This window comes from Schistocerca serialis, chromosome 3 (assembly GCF_023864345.2).
Source record: "Schistocerca serialis cubense isolate TAMUIC-IGC-003099 chromosome 3, iqSchSeri2.2, whole genome shotgun sequence".
NCBI lineage: Eukaryota > Metazoa > Arthropoda > Insecta > Orthoptera > Acrididae > Schistocerca > Schistocerca serialis.
This window is the reverse complement of record NC_064640.1, coordinates 523,019,406-523,036,788: the sequence shown is the minus strand read 5'-3', so window position 1 is coordinate 523,036,788 and position 17,383 is coordinate 523,019,406. Positions and strand designations below refer to the sequence as shown.

At 37.1% G+C, this 17,383-nt stretch overlaps 1 protein-coding gene across 3 annotated transcripts in view; it reads left to right on the top strand.

Moving 5' to 3' along the window:
- Positions 1-17,383, top strand: part of LOC126470399 (kelch-like protein 5) — a 288,827-nt gene that overhangs the window by 236,120 nt on the left and 35,324 nt on the right. For all 3 annotated transcript variants that reach the window (XM_050098244.1, XM_050098245.1, XM_050098246.1), the window contains 2 exons: positions 8,021-8,210; positions 11,791-12,015. In XM_050098244.1, coding sequence (XP_049954201.1) covers positions 8,021-8,210; positions 11,791-12,015 — 415 coding nt within the window. The remainder of the gene's footprint in view (positions 1-8,020; positions 8,211-11,790; positions 12,016-17,383) is intronic.

Below are 17,383 nucleotides of genomic sequence, written 5' to 3'. Positions count from 1 at the left end.
TGCCAGCTGAACAGGAGGACTTCTGTGGTGTGGTTAACACTTATGACAACTCGAGACTTCCTGTATGAACAAACTCAATAAGCTCCTTTTTCTTGGTAACAGTTCCTGAGGTGTAAATTGAACTGTTTTGTTAACATTTTATAAATCACTCATTTTTTCCCCATTTGGACTATGGAAGCATTGTCCATGTGTCATTAGCACTGTCTATCCTAGAAATAGTAGACCCTGTGCACCACAGTGGAGTCAGATTGGCATCTAGAGCTTACCAACTGAGCCCAGTCAATAGTGTTCTTATGGCAGTGCAAGTACCACCACTGCAAATAGGACACCGGCAACGTTTGTTTAACTACCTAATCACGCTCAACCAAATGCCAAACCACGAATGTCATCCCATTTTATGCCACAATCCAGCAGCCTGCTTACTCATGAACTGCTTTAGAACACGATGGCTGGAAGCAGTACAACTGGAAGACCTCCGACAAGCTTCATTGTCCTCCGATTACTTGTATGCCATACTCTCTCTTGTGAACACCTCCAGGGCATGTTCCCCAACTGACCCCAAAGACCATACAATTCCTGATTTTTATCACAGTGCATTTTATTCAGTCATCCAAGATTATCCACATTTTAATCTCCTTTACACAGATGGCTCTAAAGGTAATGAATGAGTTGCCTATGCATACATACACAAATGGAATTGAGAATGATGTTCTCAACCCAAAGAATGCAGTATTTATACTGCAGAGTTAATTGCCATCCATAGTGCATTATAATGCATAATGACTTTCCCACGATAGAATTGCCATGAATCCTTGAGTGCTCTGCAAACAATAAAAAAAAGTGCAATCCAAAAGATGCATTGGTCTCTGCCACCCATGACTAACTGTCCAACTGTATGCCCTCAGCAGTACAGGGATATCCACCTTTTTTACCTCTGGATACCAAGTTACATTGGCATTTCAGGTAATGAGCTGGCTGACAACCTAGCCAAAGAAAGAATGGGGATGTAAACACTCAAATTATATATCCCAAGTGCTGACTTACCATATTTACCCGAGTATAAGACGGCCTTGAATAGAATACGACCCCCCATTTTTTAAGAGCCTCCGTGAGAAAAATTTATTTTTAACATATTCTGATTAATCTAAATTACAATTTTTACATAAAGTATCTGCCAAAATGTTAACATTATACCAATTTTAAACTTACGCCATTTATTGTCTTACGTTTTGATAGTACTAGGAGAAATAAAATAAATAAAAGGAAATGGTTTACATTAACTTTCGGACCATTCTCTTTTCTGCCTTTTCTGCGTACTAACACAGTAGTCTGCATAATAATAATAATAATACCACAGCTGTGAAATTTGTCTCTTCGTTGTCACAATATTTGGCCTTTTCTTCTGTATATGTTACTATTTCTGAGGATGTCGTCGTGGTGGGACGTTATTAATGCGTGTCAGATTTCACTTCTGTACCGGTGTGAAAATGTTCAAATGTCCCTTGCTTCCAAACACATCACCTGCCCACTGCTCTCTCATTGATTGTGTAGAACCACATACATCCTTTTATTCCTATCATATGCCATGGCAAGCGTCTACAGCATTTGAGCAAGAAGCACGTAACTATGCCACTGGCCCCTGTCTAGTCTTTTATCACCTCCTGCGGAAATGAATACTGTTCTTAAGTATTGGTCCAGTTTTAAAGTCAGTTCAATTCTGACGTGAAATGGATTCAGGCAAACTGCAGTTTAAAACTGGTAGATGTTCATATAAAGCCAAAGCACATGGTATAGATTCCCACGGATGGCAACACGATGAAAGCTGGTGCTCTCTCACTGCTCCCCTCTCCGCAGTCGTTACAGCCCTCAGCCAAGCTGGAGTCATTGCTCCTCTTCCAACCCTTCCATAGGCTGAGCCAGAGAAGCTATGAAAATCAGACTGCAGTGTCTCCTAGCGTGCAGGTCATATGTAACAACACCAACTAATACACAAACAAAAGAGTGCAGTTATGATCCACTCTCATTCTCTAACTTTAGCTTGTCCCGCGATCTAGTGACGTCTGTGGGTACTACCTCCATGACGAGTATTGCTGCTGTAATTCATTCTTGCGATGGCAGCTACAGTCAGTTTAATGCAATTTATTTTCTTTGTCAAACACTTCGTTCTGGATTAATTTTCCTTCTTATTTCAACTTCCAAAATTGTACTAACCACCCCTTGTACTAAATGCTTTCTCTGAGAATTACTTTGAACAATTAGTTCATGAACCCACACGAATTGTAAATGATTGCAAAAACACACTTGACCTCCTAGCCACAAATAATCCTGATCTAATAGAGCGCTTCATGACGGATACAGGGATTAGTGAACACAAGGTCATTGTAGTAAGACTTAAAACTATATCAACCAAAACCACTAAAATTAACGCAAAATATGTCTTTTTAAAACAGCAGATAAAAATTCGCTTGATGCCTTCCTAAGTGTGAGTCTCCATTCCTTCCTAGCTAATTATGTAAGTGTAGACCAGATATGGCTCAAATTCAAAGATACAGTATCAACAGCAATAGATAGATTCATACCACATAAGTTAATAAGAGACAGGACTAATCCAACGTGGTACACAAAACATGTCGGAACACTGTTGCAAAACCAATGAAAAAAGCATGCGAAATTCAAAAGAACCCAAAGTCCCCAAGACTGGCTAAGTTTCAAGGAATATCGAAATTTAGTGTGGACATCAATGCGAGATGCTTTTAATAGTTTCCACAATGAAACATTGTCTCAAAATATGGTAGAAAACACAAAGAGATTGTGGTCGTATGTAAAGTACACCAGTAGCAAAAAACAGTCAATACCGTCACTGCGCGATGGAGATGGAAATGTTACGGATGATGGTGTCACTAAAACAGAATTACTAAATATAGTTTTCCGTAATTCCTTCACGAAAGAAGACGAAGTAAATATTCCAGAATTCGAAACCAGAACAGCTGTTAGCATGAGTGACATAAAAGTAGATATCTTAGGTGTTGCGAAACAACTCAAATCACTTAAGAAAGGCAAGTCTTCTTGTCCAGATGGTGTACCAATCAGATTTCTTTCAGAGTATGCAGACACAATAGCACCTTTCTTAGCAATCATATACAACCGCTTACCTGACGAAAGGTCTGTTCCCCAAAGACTGGAAAGTAGCACAGGTCACACCAATATTCAAGAAAGGAAATAGGAGTAACCCATTGAATTACAGACTCATATCACTGACCTCAATTTTCAGTATGATTTTGGAGCATATACAGTACTTGAACATTATGAATCACCGTCAAGAAAATGACTTATTGATACATAACTAACACGTATTCAGAAAATATCGTTCTTGTGCAATACACAGCTAGCTCTTTATTCCCTTGAAGTAATGAGTGCTGTTGACAAGGGATCTCAGATCGATTCCATAGTCCTAGATTTCCAGAAGGCTTTTGATACCTTTCCTCGCAAGGCACTATTAATCAAATTGCGCGCATATGGAGTATCATCTCAGTTGTGTGACTGGATTTGTAATTTCCTCTCAGATAGGTCACAGTTCGTAGTGATAGATGGTAAATCATCGAGTAGAACAGAAGTGATGTCTGGCGCTCCGCAAGGTAGTGTCATAGACCCTCTGCTGTTCCAGATTTACATAAATGATCTAGGTGATAATCTGAGAAGCCCCCTTAGATTGTTTACAGATGATGCTGTAATTTACCGTCTAGTAAAATCGTCAGGCAGTCAATTCCAATTAGAAAATGATCTAGATAGAATTTCTGTATGGTGTGAAAAGTGGCAATTGGCACTAAACAAAGAAAAGTGTGATGTCATCCACATGGGTACTAAAAGAAATCCGATAAATTTGTGGTATACGATAAATCGCACAAATTTAAGGGCTGTGAGTACGACTAAGTACCTAGGAATTACAATTACGAGCAATTTAAATTGGAAAGACCACGTAGATAATATTGTGGGGTAGATGAAACAAAGACTGTGCTTTCATGGCAGAACACTTAGAAGATGCGACAAACCCACCAAAGGAACAGCCTACATTAGACTTGTCCGTCCTCTACTGGAATATTGCTGCACGGTATGGGATCCTTACTAGGTACAATTGATGGATGACATCGGAAAATTACAAAGAAAGGCAGCTCGTTTTGTGTTATTGCGCAATAGGGGTGAGAGTGTAACTGATATGATACGCGAGTTGGGGTGGCAGTCACTGAAACAAAGGCGGTATTCTTTGTGGTGAGATCTGTTTATGAAATTTCGATCACCAACTTTCTCTTCCGAATGCGAAAATATTTTGTTGACACCCACCTGCATAGGGAGGAATGATCATCATAATAAAATAAGAGAAATCAGAGCTCGAACAGAAGATTTAGGTGGTCCTTTTTCCCATGTGCCATTTGAGAGTGGAATGGTAGAGTAGTAGTATGAAAATGGTTCGATGGAACCTCTGCCAGGCACTTAAGTGTGAATTGCGGAGTAACCATGTAGATGTAAATGAACTGAATGTCATCATCATGTTCTAAACTGATTAAAAGCTGATAACGTTTTTGCCTAATATTCTAATACATGAACACCGACTGAATTTCTCATTTGCAGTCTACCTATTAAATCCTTGCAGTCTCTCATAACCAAAGGAAATATTGGTCTTGGTTCTGAATCAACTAATGTTTTTTGAAGGGCAAAATTTCCATTTTTGAATCTTATATTTACTTAAGAAATGGCACTAATGTTTGTATGCAGTATCCAAACATGTATGAGAATGTTTATTGCAAACCTGTTCATACACAACAAAAAATGGAATTTAATGCTATTTCCTCCTTTGTTTTACAAAACTGACAAATTTTAATCAGAGCAATAGACTATTGTTGTGGCCAGTTCATAGTTTCTCGTGTATCTCTTGCACTAGTGCCGCGCAGGTGAGTGTCACATGACTATTTGACCAATGTCAACACTGTATCAAGCACTTCAGTGTATTGGGAAATCTCAAGGCTGTTGGAATGCAAGTATCATTTGCCGGGCCCTTCCCTTGCGAATTCTTCAAAATAAATTTGCATGTGACGTAATAGCTAAAGCTTCATTTCTAAATATAGGACACTACTATATACTCTACTAAACAATGTAAAAATGTTGACCTCAGCAGCAGTAGTTTAATCTGTGAATACAAAACAACCATGTATTTTTCAAATGATGAATTTGGGGAAAAAACTTACCTTAAAATCTGGTAAATATGGTAAGTACGTACGTACACACACACACACACACACACACACACACACACACACACACACACATTGGATGCCACAACATGAAGAAACGGGAAGACAAATGACAAGATAGTACACAACCCAATATTGACCATCAAACACACCACCAAAGTCTGGCAGATTCCATTATGAAGAAGTAATCACAGAATTGAACATGTCAAATGAACTAACAACTTTTTGCTTTGATGGGAAGAACCCTTGTGGTGCGACTCCAGAGAGACGTTAAGGGTTTGCCATACCCTCGAAAACTGTACGACTAACAAAGACCCGAGATGTCAAATGGACTTAAGACACCACCTATCAGAGATTCTAGCTGAAGATGAAACAGCTATAAGCCAATGTGCTACACTTCCTTTGAAGGAGTGGATATTACAAGAAGACTGAAAGACAACACTATGACATGTCACATAGTTGGCAGAGGTGGGAAGGTGGGCCTCTTGCAATTGGTTTAGTCCCTACATGCCACAAAATTTGTTCTTTGTACCTAAATGTGCAACTGATGAAATCTCTCTCTGTCTCTGACACTAAGATACTAGCTACATATATTGGGTTGCTATTTTAACTTTTACACGGTGATCTTAGTTTCATATTTTAACAATTGAATTTTAGTAAGCTAGTTACACATTATGTACTTAATGCAAAATGTATTAAACAAAGAGAGAGATAAAAATAAAGGCTTGTACCTATATCTTCCGATGCCAAGAGAGGACAAGGAACTATTAAACACTGAGTTGAAACCCCTTATATTTACAGTCATCATCATCATCATCATCATCATCATCATCATCATCATCCCTGTTTTCCCTCCAGAAGTGGACTGTTAATTTATAGTCCTCTATGTTTAACATGAATTCCTGTATTTACATGGTGCTCAGACAGACATAATACATGAACTTCTTTTGATACACTAGATCATGCAAACAGGTATGAAGTTTGTTACTTTTGTTTCCTCTTAATGTTTTGCTGCACAATGGTAAGATTATATGAACAAGTTTCTTTCATGGTGACACTTTATGCATCTGGACCTCTTTAAATTCAGTCTATCTGAATGAGACATTTAACTTAAGAGACTTACCTCCCACAATTGTAATCACAGGAATTGTACTATTGGTTATGATGCCTCCCCCTATATTTTCAGTTATCAGTTCAATTTATCCATCTTTGCTCTTTATGGGCACCCATCAAACAGTTAAGGATGTAGTTAGTGTAACACTCTTCAGCAGTGTGCGCTGTATCACTAGATGCTCTCTCTCTGGTGTTGAGGCACAAATTGTGCAACTTTTGTAAATGACTATGAATTTTATCTGTGACAAGAATGCAGCAGCTGATTTACTTGTTAATCTGTCTGCCATTTTAATTGATAATGGGATGAATATGGTATATAGTTGTAGTGTTGGATGTTTTGTCTGAGCTCGCACTTCAATTTTTGGGTAACAGATTTCAACATAACAAAAATTTTTCCATGTTTTTGCTGCTTTTTATTGGCGCTTTGTTAATTTGTCATATGTTTATCACTAGAAGCTCATTTTGGCACTTTTTCTATTGTCAAGGGAGCGTATATGTAAGTGGTTACTGGTTTTACATCTCGGATGTTACAACAAGTATTACAAAGTGCAACCTGGGATGTCTTTTTTTATTATATTTCAGTGCTATTGTTCATGTTTTTAATAGCATTTATATAGCACTTATGTATGTTTGACAGTTTTCTCAAGTGCTGTGTAAATGCTGTTATAAACATGTATGACAGCATTGAAAAATAAGATACCCCAGGAAGCAATATGTAATATATGTCATTACATCTGAGACATAAAACAAATAACTGTTAACATATATCCTCACTTGGCAATGGCAGAAATGTCAAAATGAGATTTTTGCGATGGACATATAATGAATTAATAAAGTGTCAACAAAAAACAGCAAAAACTTGGAAGAATTTATGTAATATGTTGTCCTTTAAACTAATAAATGATGGAAGCCCATCAGAAAGAAAGAGAGATTTTAATGTCGTCTCTGAGTTGATGGCTTTCATTTTATTTTTCAATGATAATATAGCCACAAATTCCTACCTAATTATTTTAGCTATTATTTTACTCACATCTGAACAATGTCATGTTAGTGCTAGTTAAGCACTGTATGTCTGTTGGTGAATGTGACCAAGACTGACGGAGAGAATGTGCTAAATTACAGCATGGGATTTTTAACTTCGAAATGTAAATTTTGTGTGTTGTGGTTCCCTTGATTTCAAAATATTTTAGTGAAAAACTAAGTTTTGAAACTTCTAGTTTGCATAAACTGTCACATATTTCGTGCATTTATGAATATTACATCTTGTAGCCACACAGTCTGCCCATGTGCTGCACTTAGTTTGCTAACACAGGGCACCTGTGTAATAAAGTTAGATCTCGCAAGCTGATCTTTTCACATTGTTTACAAATAAATCTACATGTACTAATATTGTAAAATAATTTTGAAATGTTTTGTTTACGGCGCTCTGATGTGAAATTCGTATTTAAATATAATAATACTTTTTCTCTTTTTATGTGTATTCTGTGCCCCAGAAAGTATCCTTAGTGCAATGAGAATATTAACTTGGACAGTTGTTGTGAGAATGTTGTTTGATATTATAAACCACATGATACATTTAAAAAATGGTTATTGTGATTGATAAAAATGTAGTCTCATACAAAACATATATTGTACAAGAAATATTCCAAACTTTGTTTCAGTTCATAGTTGATTGTATTGAAGGTAACATAATATTTAAGGAAGACAGTGTCTGTAGAGAGTTGGTGATGGAAGCTTTGAAGTACCATCTTTTACCAGAACGACGACCCCGTCTGCAGTCAGTAAGAACTCGCCCAAGGAAATCTACCGTGGGATCCTTATATGCTGTTGGAGGGCTGGATGGAACACTTGGTTTGTATTTATTTAACTTTCGTAATTACAACTTAGAAGGGGAAGGCCTCACACATGCCTTACTCATTTGGCTCACATTTGATAGTTTCGTTGTGTACCACGTAAAATGAAAATTCCGACATTTTGGCTCACTACCCTCTGGTTTTTGTGAAAACTGTATATGTCGTTCACAGCATGCAATCAACTCAAAACTGATGGGATTGATGGATAATTGAAAATGAAACTTTTTAATCATCATGTATGGGGGTCTGTGAAAGAATATTTTCAGGAACATTGGGAGAAGAAACATCAACAACTGCCACTTATGTACCCATAAGGTTAAGGCCCTGCAATGAAAGCTTTGCTGGCCAAGTGACCAAGGTGGCTGGCTGTGGAGTGGAGAACCTGTTCTGATTCCTATAAGCAATTTGCCGCTCACCACATATTTTTCTCTGTATCAAAAGTGGTGGGTGTAGCGGGTTGAATAAGGTAAATAAATCAATAAGGAATAAAAACAAGGCAAGTAAATAAATTTCTCAATTTGGAATAATGAAGAAATAAAATTTTAATCCCGGCCATTTTAAAATTGCTCTTTTCTTGACTCTGTTACATATTGTTACATTCCTTCAAATAACTAGATGAATGGTACTTGTATAAACATTTGAAGTAAATATGTTCATGGCACGAAAAACATTGAAGGAAAGAAATATTCATGCAGCTACATTGTTACTTTCCAATATATGGTGAAAAACAGATTTGGGTTTAAAAATACTTCTTTGTCCAGAATTAATTTTTATGCATACCATGTGTTTGAGAACATCCCTGTAAAAATCAATACTGGAATTTGATCATGAATGATTCTGTGGATTGTTATTATGTCAGCGTAGTTATGCATTCCCCAATGGATTTCCAGAAGCAAATTGCAGTAGTGTTGTGTTGAAATAAAGCTTTTAACTTGAGGCTAAAAGTAAACATAATGTGGGTGGGATGCAAGTGTGCAGTTCGGCAGTCTTTCTTTTACTGTACAAACTATGGACCCTTTTCATCTACAAAAAAGGTATCGTACATTACAGTATTAGTTCATCAACCTCAGAAATCCAATTTGAGACAGAACTTGTTATCAGTAATATATGGTTTTGAAACACTCTCGAGGTATGTTTTCTGATCAGAATTTTTCAATTTCCTAGATTTGGAGCTCATGACATAAACATTTTTCAATGAATCAGTTAAACCAAATTTGTCTGTAGTTTCTTGTAATGACAGGAAAACTTCAGGCAACCACTATCCATATGCTGTGTTGGAATATTGTAGTGTATATGGATACATGATTTTATGTATACAGCCAGCTGCGACAATGTTTCATTTTCCTCCCTTATCCAGTAATTTGCAACGAATGTTCATAAGGTACTTGTATCCTGTTTTGTTAGTGTTGCTCATGTAGCCACAATTAAAACCAATTGTAAGTGATGCTATTTGCCTGTTGTGAAAGGTGATGCCAATTTTTGTAGAGCTGTGTACTTAAAATTTCAGATTCACTAGTATTGACACCTTCTACTTCATCATCTTGTCTTTGGCTTTGTGATACAGTTTAACACCATAAAAAGTAATTTCATTCCACTCAGTGATAGGTGCTCCTATCAATTTGGAATGCCAAAAACTTGTATTGCTTGCTTCACTTAATGCGTGGATAATACATCTGTTGTGCAATTCTTGCATAAATAAAACACAGTGTTGTTCGCTTCCCGCTTGTGGCTTGCTCACAAGTATTTATTTTACAATTAGTTGAAGTCTGTGCATCCTCCATTATTAAAACTCTGCAAGTAGAAAGTGACAGTAAACAGCCTGATATAATTACATAAACAAAACTGTGATGTGCTACAAATTACATACCACACAAGGCTTAGATTACTTATGGAAGATTGGTGTATTGTTTCACAAAACAAATTTTATTTTTCATGTATGTGATAAAATTCACTCACCAAGTGTGCTCAAGATTTGCAACAGGCTAAGGATGGAGATACATGATTTTATGTTTGTCTTACTGCTGGAAACCCTCACCCTACCCAATAGTGAGTGAACAGGCAACAAGGAGAACATACCTGGATTCCTGTACCTGTGTACTTTCTATCCCAAGCCTTGGTATAAAGAAAGCATCCTTTGGCCAGCTGTCTGTGGTCCCTTTGACAAATTTGGATCAGTCCTTCTGGGACTCGTTTTCATTCAACAAGAATTAAAATTTTAATTCTTCACTAATCAAAGTTCTCTAAGAATGTCATTGATCTACATTGTTATTGTTTATTGATTTACCTACCTTATTAACCCAATAATTTTGATACAGAGAAAATTCATATGGAAAATGAACTGCAGAATGCTTGTAGGAATTGAACCCAGGTCTTTCATTCCCCAGCCAGGTGCTTTGGTTGCTTAGCCAAAACTTCTTTTGTTGAAGGATGTTAACTTTAAGAGTGTTTAAATGGAGGTCATAAAAGAGTCTTTTCTGTATCTTTATGAAAGTATGTTTGTAATCCCTGTGTATGATTTTAAAAAGTGTTCAATTTTCAATTACCTGTCAATTCCATCAGTTCTGAGTCAAATCGCGTACCTCAGTGCTGGTTTTCTCAAAAGTGGAGTAGTTAGGGTTAATCAGCCAAACTATCTTTTAAGTTCTTTGTTACTATAGACTGTGTCTGATGCCTTCCCATTGTTAGCAATAATTTATACAAAAATGCTACAAGCTTTGTATATTTCCATGTTGGTGAATGTGATGGAGCTGCAGTTTGATGATAGGACTTTAGTTTGAAAGGAAAGTTGCTTTTGTATGTGAGCCATATTAAATTTGATAAACAGTTTTCCTTGAAAGAAGGCAGTCCAGTAAACAGTTTCACACACACACACACACACACACACACACACACACACACACACACAGACAGACAGACAGACAGAGAGAGAGAGAGAGAGAGAGAGAGAGAGAGAGAGAGACTTGGACAAAATTACAAGACACATCCCCAAACTGAGTTGGCACTGAACATCCATTTAGCAGCAGCGAATAGTTAATACTGAGGCTGTGAGTACATTGTGCAGTTGGAGTAGAGTGGAAACCTGTGGTGTTGGTATTGTAAAATTGCAGCTTTCCACATGATAGTGAGAGGCTGCAATTATGATCCATTAAACATGTCAATAACTAATTGATAAAAATTTTCATTTACAATAATACTAATGTCCAATAATCTATTAGTGGTGAAACTTAGTTTGGAAATACTGTAGTGCTTAAGGCAATTAGTTGTGAACTGCTGTACAGTATATTGGAAGTGTTATTTTGGCACTTTCTGGCCAGAGGAAAATAACAGTACTTTGAAACACCTAATGAGATTTGGAAGTGACTTGAAACACTAACTTGTATGGTGGGTTCTGTGGACTGGATAGTGGGCATTGTTTACTATGTTTTTTTCCCCCCTGCCAGATTTCTTCATGTCTTTTATTGCTTTTGGTGTGAAAATGTTCTCAAGTAAGGATTGCGTGCAGTATATATGTTCCCCTGTCAGTTATGCTTCTCATTATTTTGTCCAATACAACTAATGTTTGTTTTATTTGTTGACAGGGTTGACATCTATTGAAAAATATGACTTACGAGCAAACAAATGGTCAAATGTAGGTCACATGAACTGTCGAAGATTACAGTTTGGTGTGGCGGTGATTGATGGAAGGCTGTATGTTGTTGGGGGTCGCGATGGATTAAAAACCTTAAACACAGCAGAATGTTTCGACTTTAGAGCAAGAACATGGAATGTGCTTCCTCCTATGGCCACACATCGTCATGGTTTAGGTAATTATGTGTTTAGAGTGCATAATAATGGTAATAACATTGCTTGTTTTACTGAGAGTTGATGTGCCTAAATCAAAAGACACCATAGTTCTTTGGAATTGTGTGAAAATTCATAATTTGTATTTACGATTGGAGATCATTAATGATTACATATACAACTTACATCGATCGATTGATTGTAGATTACTGGCTAATTTCGTAACTCGTGCTTCTCATTATCAACACTAGATGTAAATATGTGACAGTGTTGAAGTTCAGAAGACATTTTGTAGCAATTTGGACATTCTTCTCCTACTGCGATGTCTGTCTTAGAACAAATTTGTGACAGAGGATGCATTGTCACAATGAAAGGGTGTGATATGAGACATGTGTAAATGGAGATACAGTCAATAAATGTAACCAAATTCCCTGCAGAATGTACAGACAATCATCATGGGGAGTGAGCAAATTGTTACAAATACAACAGTCAGTAAGAATGTGTGAAAGCAAGTGCTGTGTGTTGCTGTCAAAACTGCAAAGGTACACACGTTGCAACACCGTATGATGCCCATAATGTCAGGCATTTTGTGAGACACTTATGGCTATTACTGGAAAAGAAGAGGGTTTGTTGGAATAAGTCATTCCAAATTAACAGGTGACACTTCATTTATTTCTGAAAGTCAAAAGCTTTAATATTAGAATTAGAGGATCTGAAATTAAATGTGATAGTACAAAAGTAAGCAAATTTGTGCTACTTACAAGCAACATGTTTATCCCAGCTTCTTTCAAGAAAGTTATCCCAGGACACATGTACATGACATCTTGGAATATTGGCTAGATGAAGGAAGAGAACAGGAGTTCAATTTTGATGATGGTAGGACCTCACCACATTGACATATCAACTAACTTACTACCTTACCTAAATCAATCAGGTTCTTTGATTCTTTGATAGATACACAAAATTTTTGCTCATGGCCACCAGACTCTCAGTTCTTTTGGACTTCTATCAAGGAGAGTATTTACAGCCCTTCAATTCCAGTGATGTCAGAAACGAAAATTTGCTGTATCATAGCCATTACAAAAATTGCACCAAGTTTGCCTGAGAGGATTTCATCGTAAAGAGATTACCATCGGACTGTCATTCATTATACATGTGGAGCTCACACCTAAAGCCAGTGTAAAAGCTTCAGATTTTCCTCTTTGAGAAGATGCTAAGATTATGTATTTATGTCCAGTGGAGTGAAAATACACTTGCAAAATTATTCAGTAATGCGTAATAACTGTGTGAGTTCTTTTGGGTAATGATTTTATTTATCAGACATCAGCTTTATTTGAACCTACAGTGTTGCACTATCTTTTTCTATAAACTTTGTTTTAACAAAGTTCCACTATCAGCTGTTTCCACCATGCTGAATTTATGGGGTACTACACAATTTCTGCTACACACTTTTAGAGGTAGAGGTGACACAGTAGGTAGTATTACTGTACAATGTATCTCTGGAATAAGTGATCCATTTCCATGTTACGGGGAAAACGAATCAGTCTTACTTTCAATGTCTTTGTGTAGTTTTCCAGTATGGTAGGTTACACAAAGAGTGCTTACATGTGGAATCAGCTGACATCATAAGCTGTTTGTCATTACCTGCTTTTCAAGTGCCAATAAAAGTTGCTCAGTACTGAAAATAGTATCCCTGAGTACTGAAGGATAGAGGCACCCATTTTCCTGCAAGCAGTATTGGTGTAGTTTTTCATAGACAGGCGAGCAAATGTTTATGAATGCTGTATTTACCTGAATATAAGATGATCCTGAATGTAAGATGACCACCTTCTTTTTTATGAGACTCCTTGAGAATGTTTTATTTTTAATGTGTTCTGGTTAGCCAAATTTATTGACTGATTTATTGATAAAAGATCTTAAAATCTGTTTAAAAATAGTTTAACATTCCATATGATCAAAAGTTGTGATTTTATCTTAGATAGATTATATGATGCTGATAAACAAGCAGTTTTTCATCAAACACCAGTTTAAGTCACTGAGCTAGTGTTTTTCTGTGTCATTATGTATGCCCCCCCCCCAATCATCATCATCATCATCATCTCCTCCACCCACCAGCTCGTACTTCCTTTGAATTCTGCAATGCATGCTGTTGGAGAATTCCTCTTTATTTCCAATGTCTTCATTTGGATAATTTCTTGAGTAATTGGAGAGCCTAAATTGTCTTTATTTGGCACATTCTGAACAACCTGCTGCTCCAATGCACGAGATGTTTCATGATGTCATCTCTTGAAAGACTGGCATCTAGAATTGGTGACCTTGAATTTATTCTTCATCTGCTATGATTTGCTTGTGGGACATAGAATTTTCTTCCTGCTGTTCAGTTGTTTGCAGTTATGAACTTAAAATCAGTGTCGTGTTGTCTGTGTGAACCAATTGTGAACTGCAAACTCATAGATCTACATTTCTCAATGGTCATGCCTGTGATTTGCATTAATTATCAATTACTAATATTCGCTCCACGTACAGCATCAAGCAAACTGAATAACAATAATATGTTATTTTTTCTTAGCTTTGGTGCTGAATCACCAAAAATTGAACTAATTCAGGCTAACAGTTCACTTCCTCATTTTTTGCCAACGTTGAAAATCAAAATTGCTATTGAGAAACAGATGCTTTGTTGTCATTGTTGAACCTGACATTTCCTTTGTTGTGCTGTGTTTCATGTTTTATGCGCAAAGGTATTTATGTTAGAATTAATTTGTCCCCTGTAGAAATGTATGTTATTGTCGATTATTTGTCCATTGGTAAAGTCAGTTCAGTTCTGAATTTATTTATTTATTTTGAAGCATGGTACATGGGACGCATTACCATGGTTGGCAGCGTGACAAAATTTACTGCCTGTTTGCCACTACCCTGTGCGCAAGCTGGTGCCACTGCATCACATCCCACCCTTCTGAAATTTCTGCTTGTAATGGAAACTACCAAAGTGTTATCTGCAAATGTAAGATGACCCCCTCATAGACCATAGCAACCCAAGCTTTATTTGTGAATGTAAGATGAGCTTGTACTTTTGTTTTTGAATGATGAATTTGGGGTGAATCCTCATCTTACAAATAAGGTAATTAGACTTTCAATAATATTGTGTGCTAGCACAGTTTTCAGCTTCTGACAGAGATCATTGTTGCCATAACATTCACATAAAGGTTGATAAGTCAAGGTGGATAACACACTACTCATATACTTAAAATTACTTTGCTATTGACAAGATGGCGGTGGCAGCAGCAGCAGGGAGCAGAGTTGCTGGCTTGTACACAACAGTGTCAGTCAGCACAGAAATAAGTAAAACATTAGTGAATTAGAGAAATAGGTGCTTATCTTTTATCCTGTCTAAAATTATTTAGTTCTGTACCAGTTGCTACCAATGTGGAAAGTTCTCTCTGCTTTTTGTGACGTGATTCAAGTGAAGAGGGTTTGCAGTACCTTCCTTAGACCTATTAGTGATTGTACAGTTGTATCTGTGTTTTATGTTGACTAATTCTGCTGTAGAATGATGTAGATGATAGAGGGACAGTGTGATACAAGATGCCAGCCCACAGCTTATTCCTCTTCAACAACACCAGGGGGAGCTGTGAGCTTACTCTACACATCTCGCAGATAAAAACAAGTGTCAATCCACTCTTGCTGCAAAGCACTGCTGAATAGTTCTGGGTCTAACCCAAGCATAGTGATAAAACTCCTCCACCAGTGATTGAGATGGCCCAGTGGTTAACTCATTGTAACTATATTTGGTAGGAATGAGATCAACCTCATTCAGCCAACCAGCTTTAATTTACCATCATTTCCTTAGATCAGTTAATACAGATTGGATTGTTTGTCTGTAAAGGGGGTAGCCAATAGCGTTTCATCATCCCTAAATTTTTCCACCTGTGTTTGAACCTTCTAGCCAGGTGGTCCACTACACTGTTGTATGTTAACAGTCTAAACTACATAGGAAGGTGTTTATTTAGAAACAATGTGCATTGTATAATAAGATAGACTCTTGCTTCTACTTTGTGTTAAAAATATTTCTCCACTTGTACAGCCTGTTGCCCACAAATTGACTTAATTTTCATGATCAGAGTAAATCAGTCCAGATGTAGCCAACAGACCAAAAAAGAAACAGACATCATCATTAATTTGAAAAACTTTGCAGCTTTCCTTTCTGGATAACATTAGGAATCTAAAACACTTGAATTATATGAGGGTGGTTTGACAAGTGCAGTAAATTTCCATGAAAGAATGGAACATTTTTGTTATGTCTTTATGGTTAGTGAGCTTGGTTGTTCCAAGGACAATATAAAGAATTTCAACAATGTACCACATACAACTCACTGTTAACAGCAATATGAACTGGACAGTGTGTTGACTGCTATCGAAAATGGAGAAAACAGAGTTTTATGCTGCTGTTGAATATTTTCACTTGAAGGATTGGACTGCCACACAAATCAAAACAGAATTGGGTGAAGTTCACTTGGCCTGTGCACCATCATTGAAGACCATTTACTTAAGGATTAATTAATTTAAATGTAATTGGACAAGCACTGAGGACGAAGTGTACTCTGACTGTCCAATTGAGGCCACCAAAAAGGAAACTATTGACAAAATCCATGATATGGTAATGCAAGTCCACTAAACAAAAATTCATGAGATTGGTGGGATTATAAGCATGTCAACTGAGTGAGTGCGTAATATTAGCATGGAGTATTGGCTATGGAAGAGTGGTGTGTGAGATGGGTGCTGCGATTGCTCACAGTCGGCCGAAAGCACATCTGACACGGCATTTCAGCACAATGTCTGGTGATGTTTAATCACAGGCTGCAAGACTTCTTGCAGCGATTTGTGACTGTTGGTGAAGCCTGGGTCCATCATTACACACAGGAGTCAAAACAGCAGTCACAATAATGGACAATGGGTGGTGAAAGTTCACCAAACAAGGCAAAGACTATTTTGTCAGCTGATAAGGTGATGTCCACTGGGATTCCCAAGGAGTGATTCTCATTACTTACTTGAAAAATGGCAGAACTGTAACAGGACCATATTATGCTTCATAGTTGGATCATTTGAAACTTACGTTGGCTGAAAACAAACCAAGGTTGACACACAATAAAGTGCTCTTTCATTAGGTGTCCTACACATCGGTGATGACAATGGTGAAAGTGCATGAATTGGGCTTTGAATTGGATCCTCATCCAGCCTATTCACCAGACTTAACCCCATGTGACATCTTCCTGTTCCCTAACTTGAAACTTTGGCTTGCCGGGAAGGAATTTTCATCAGATGAGGAAGTGATAGTTGCAGTCAATGAGTATTTTGCAAAGTTTGACAGAACCTGTTTTTTTTTTTTTTTTGACC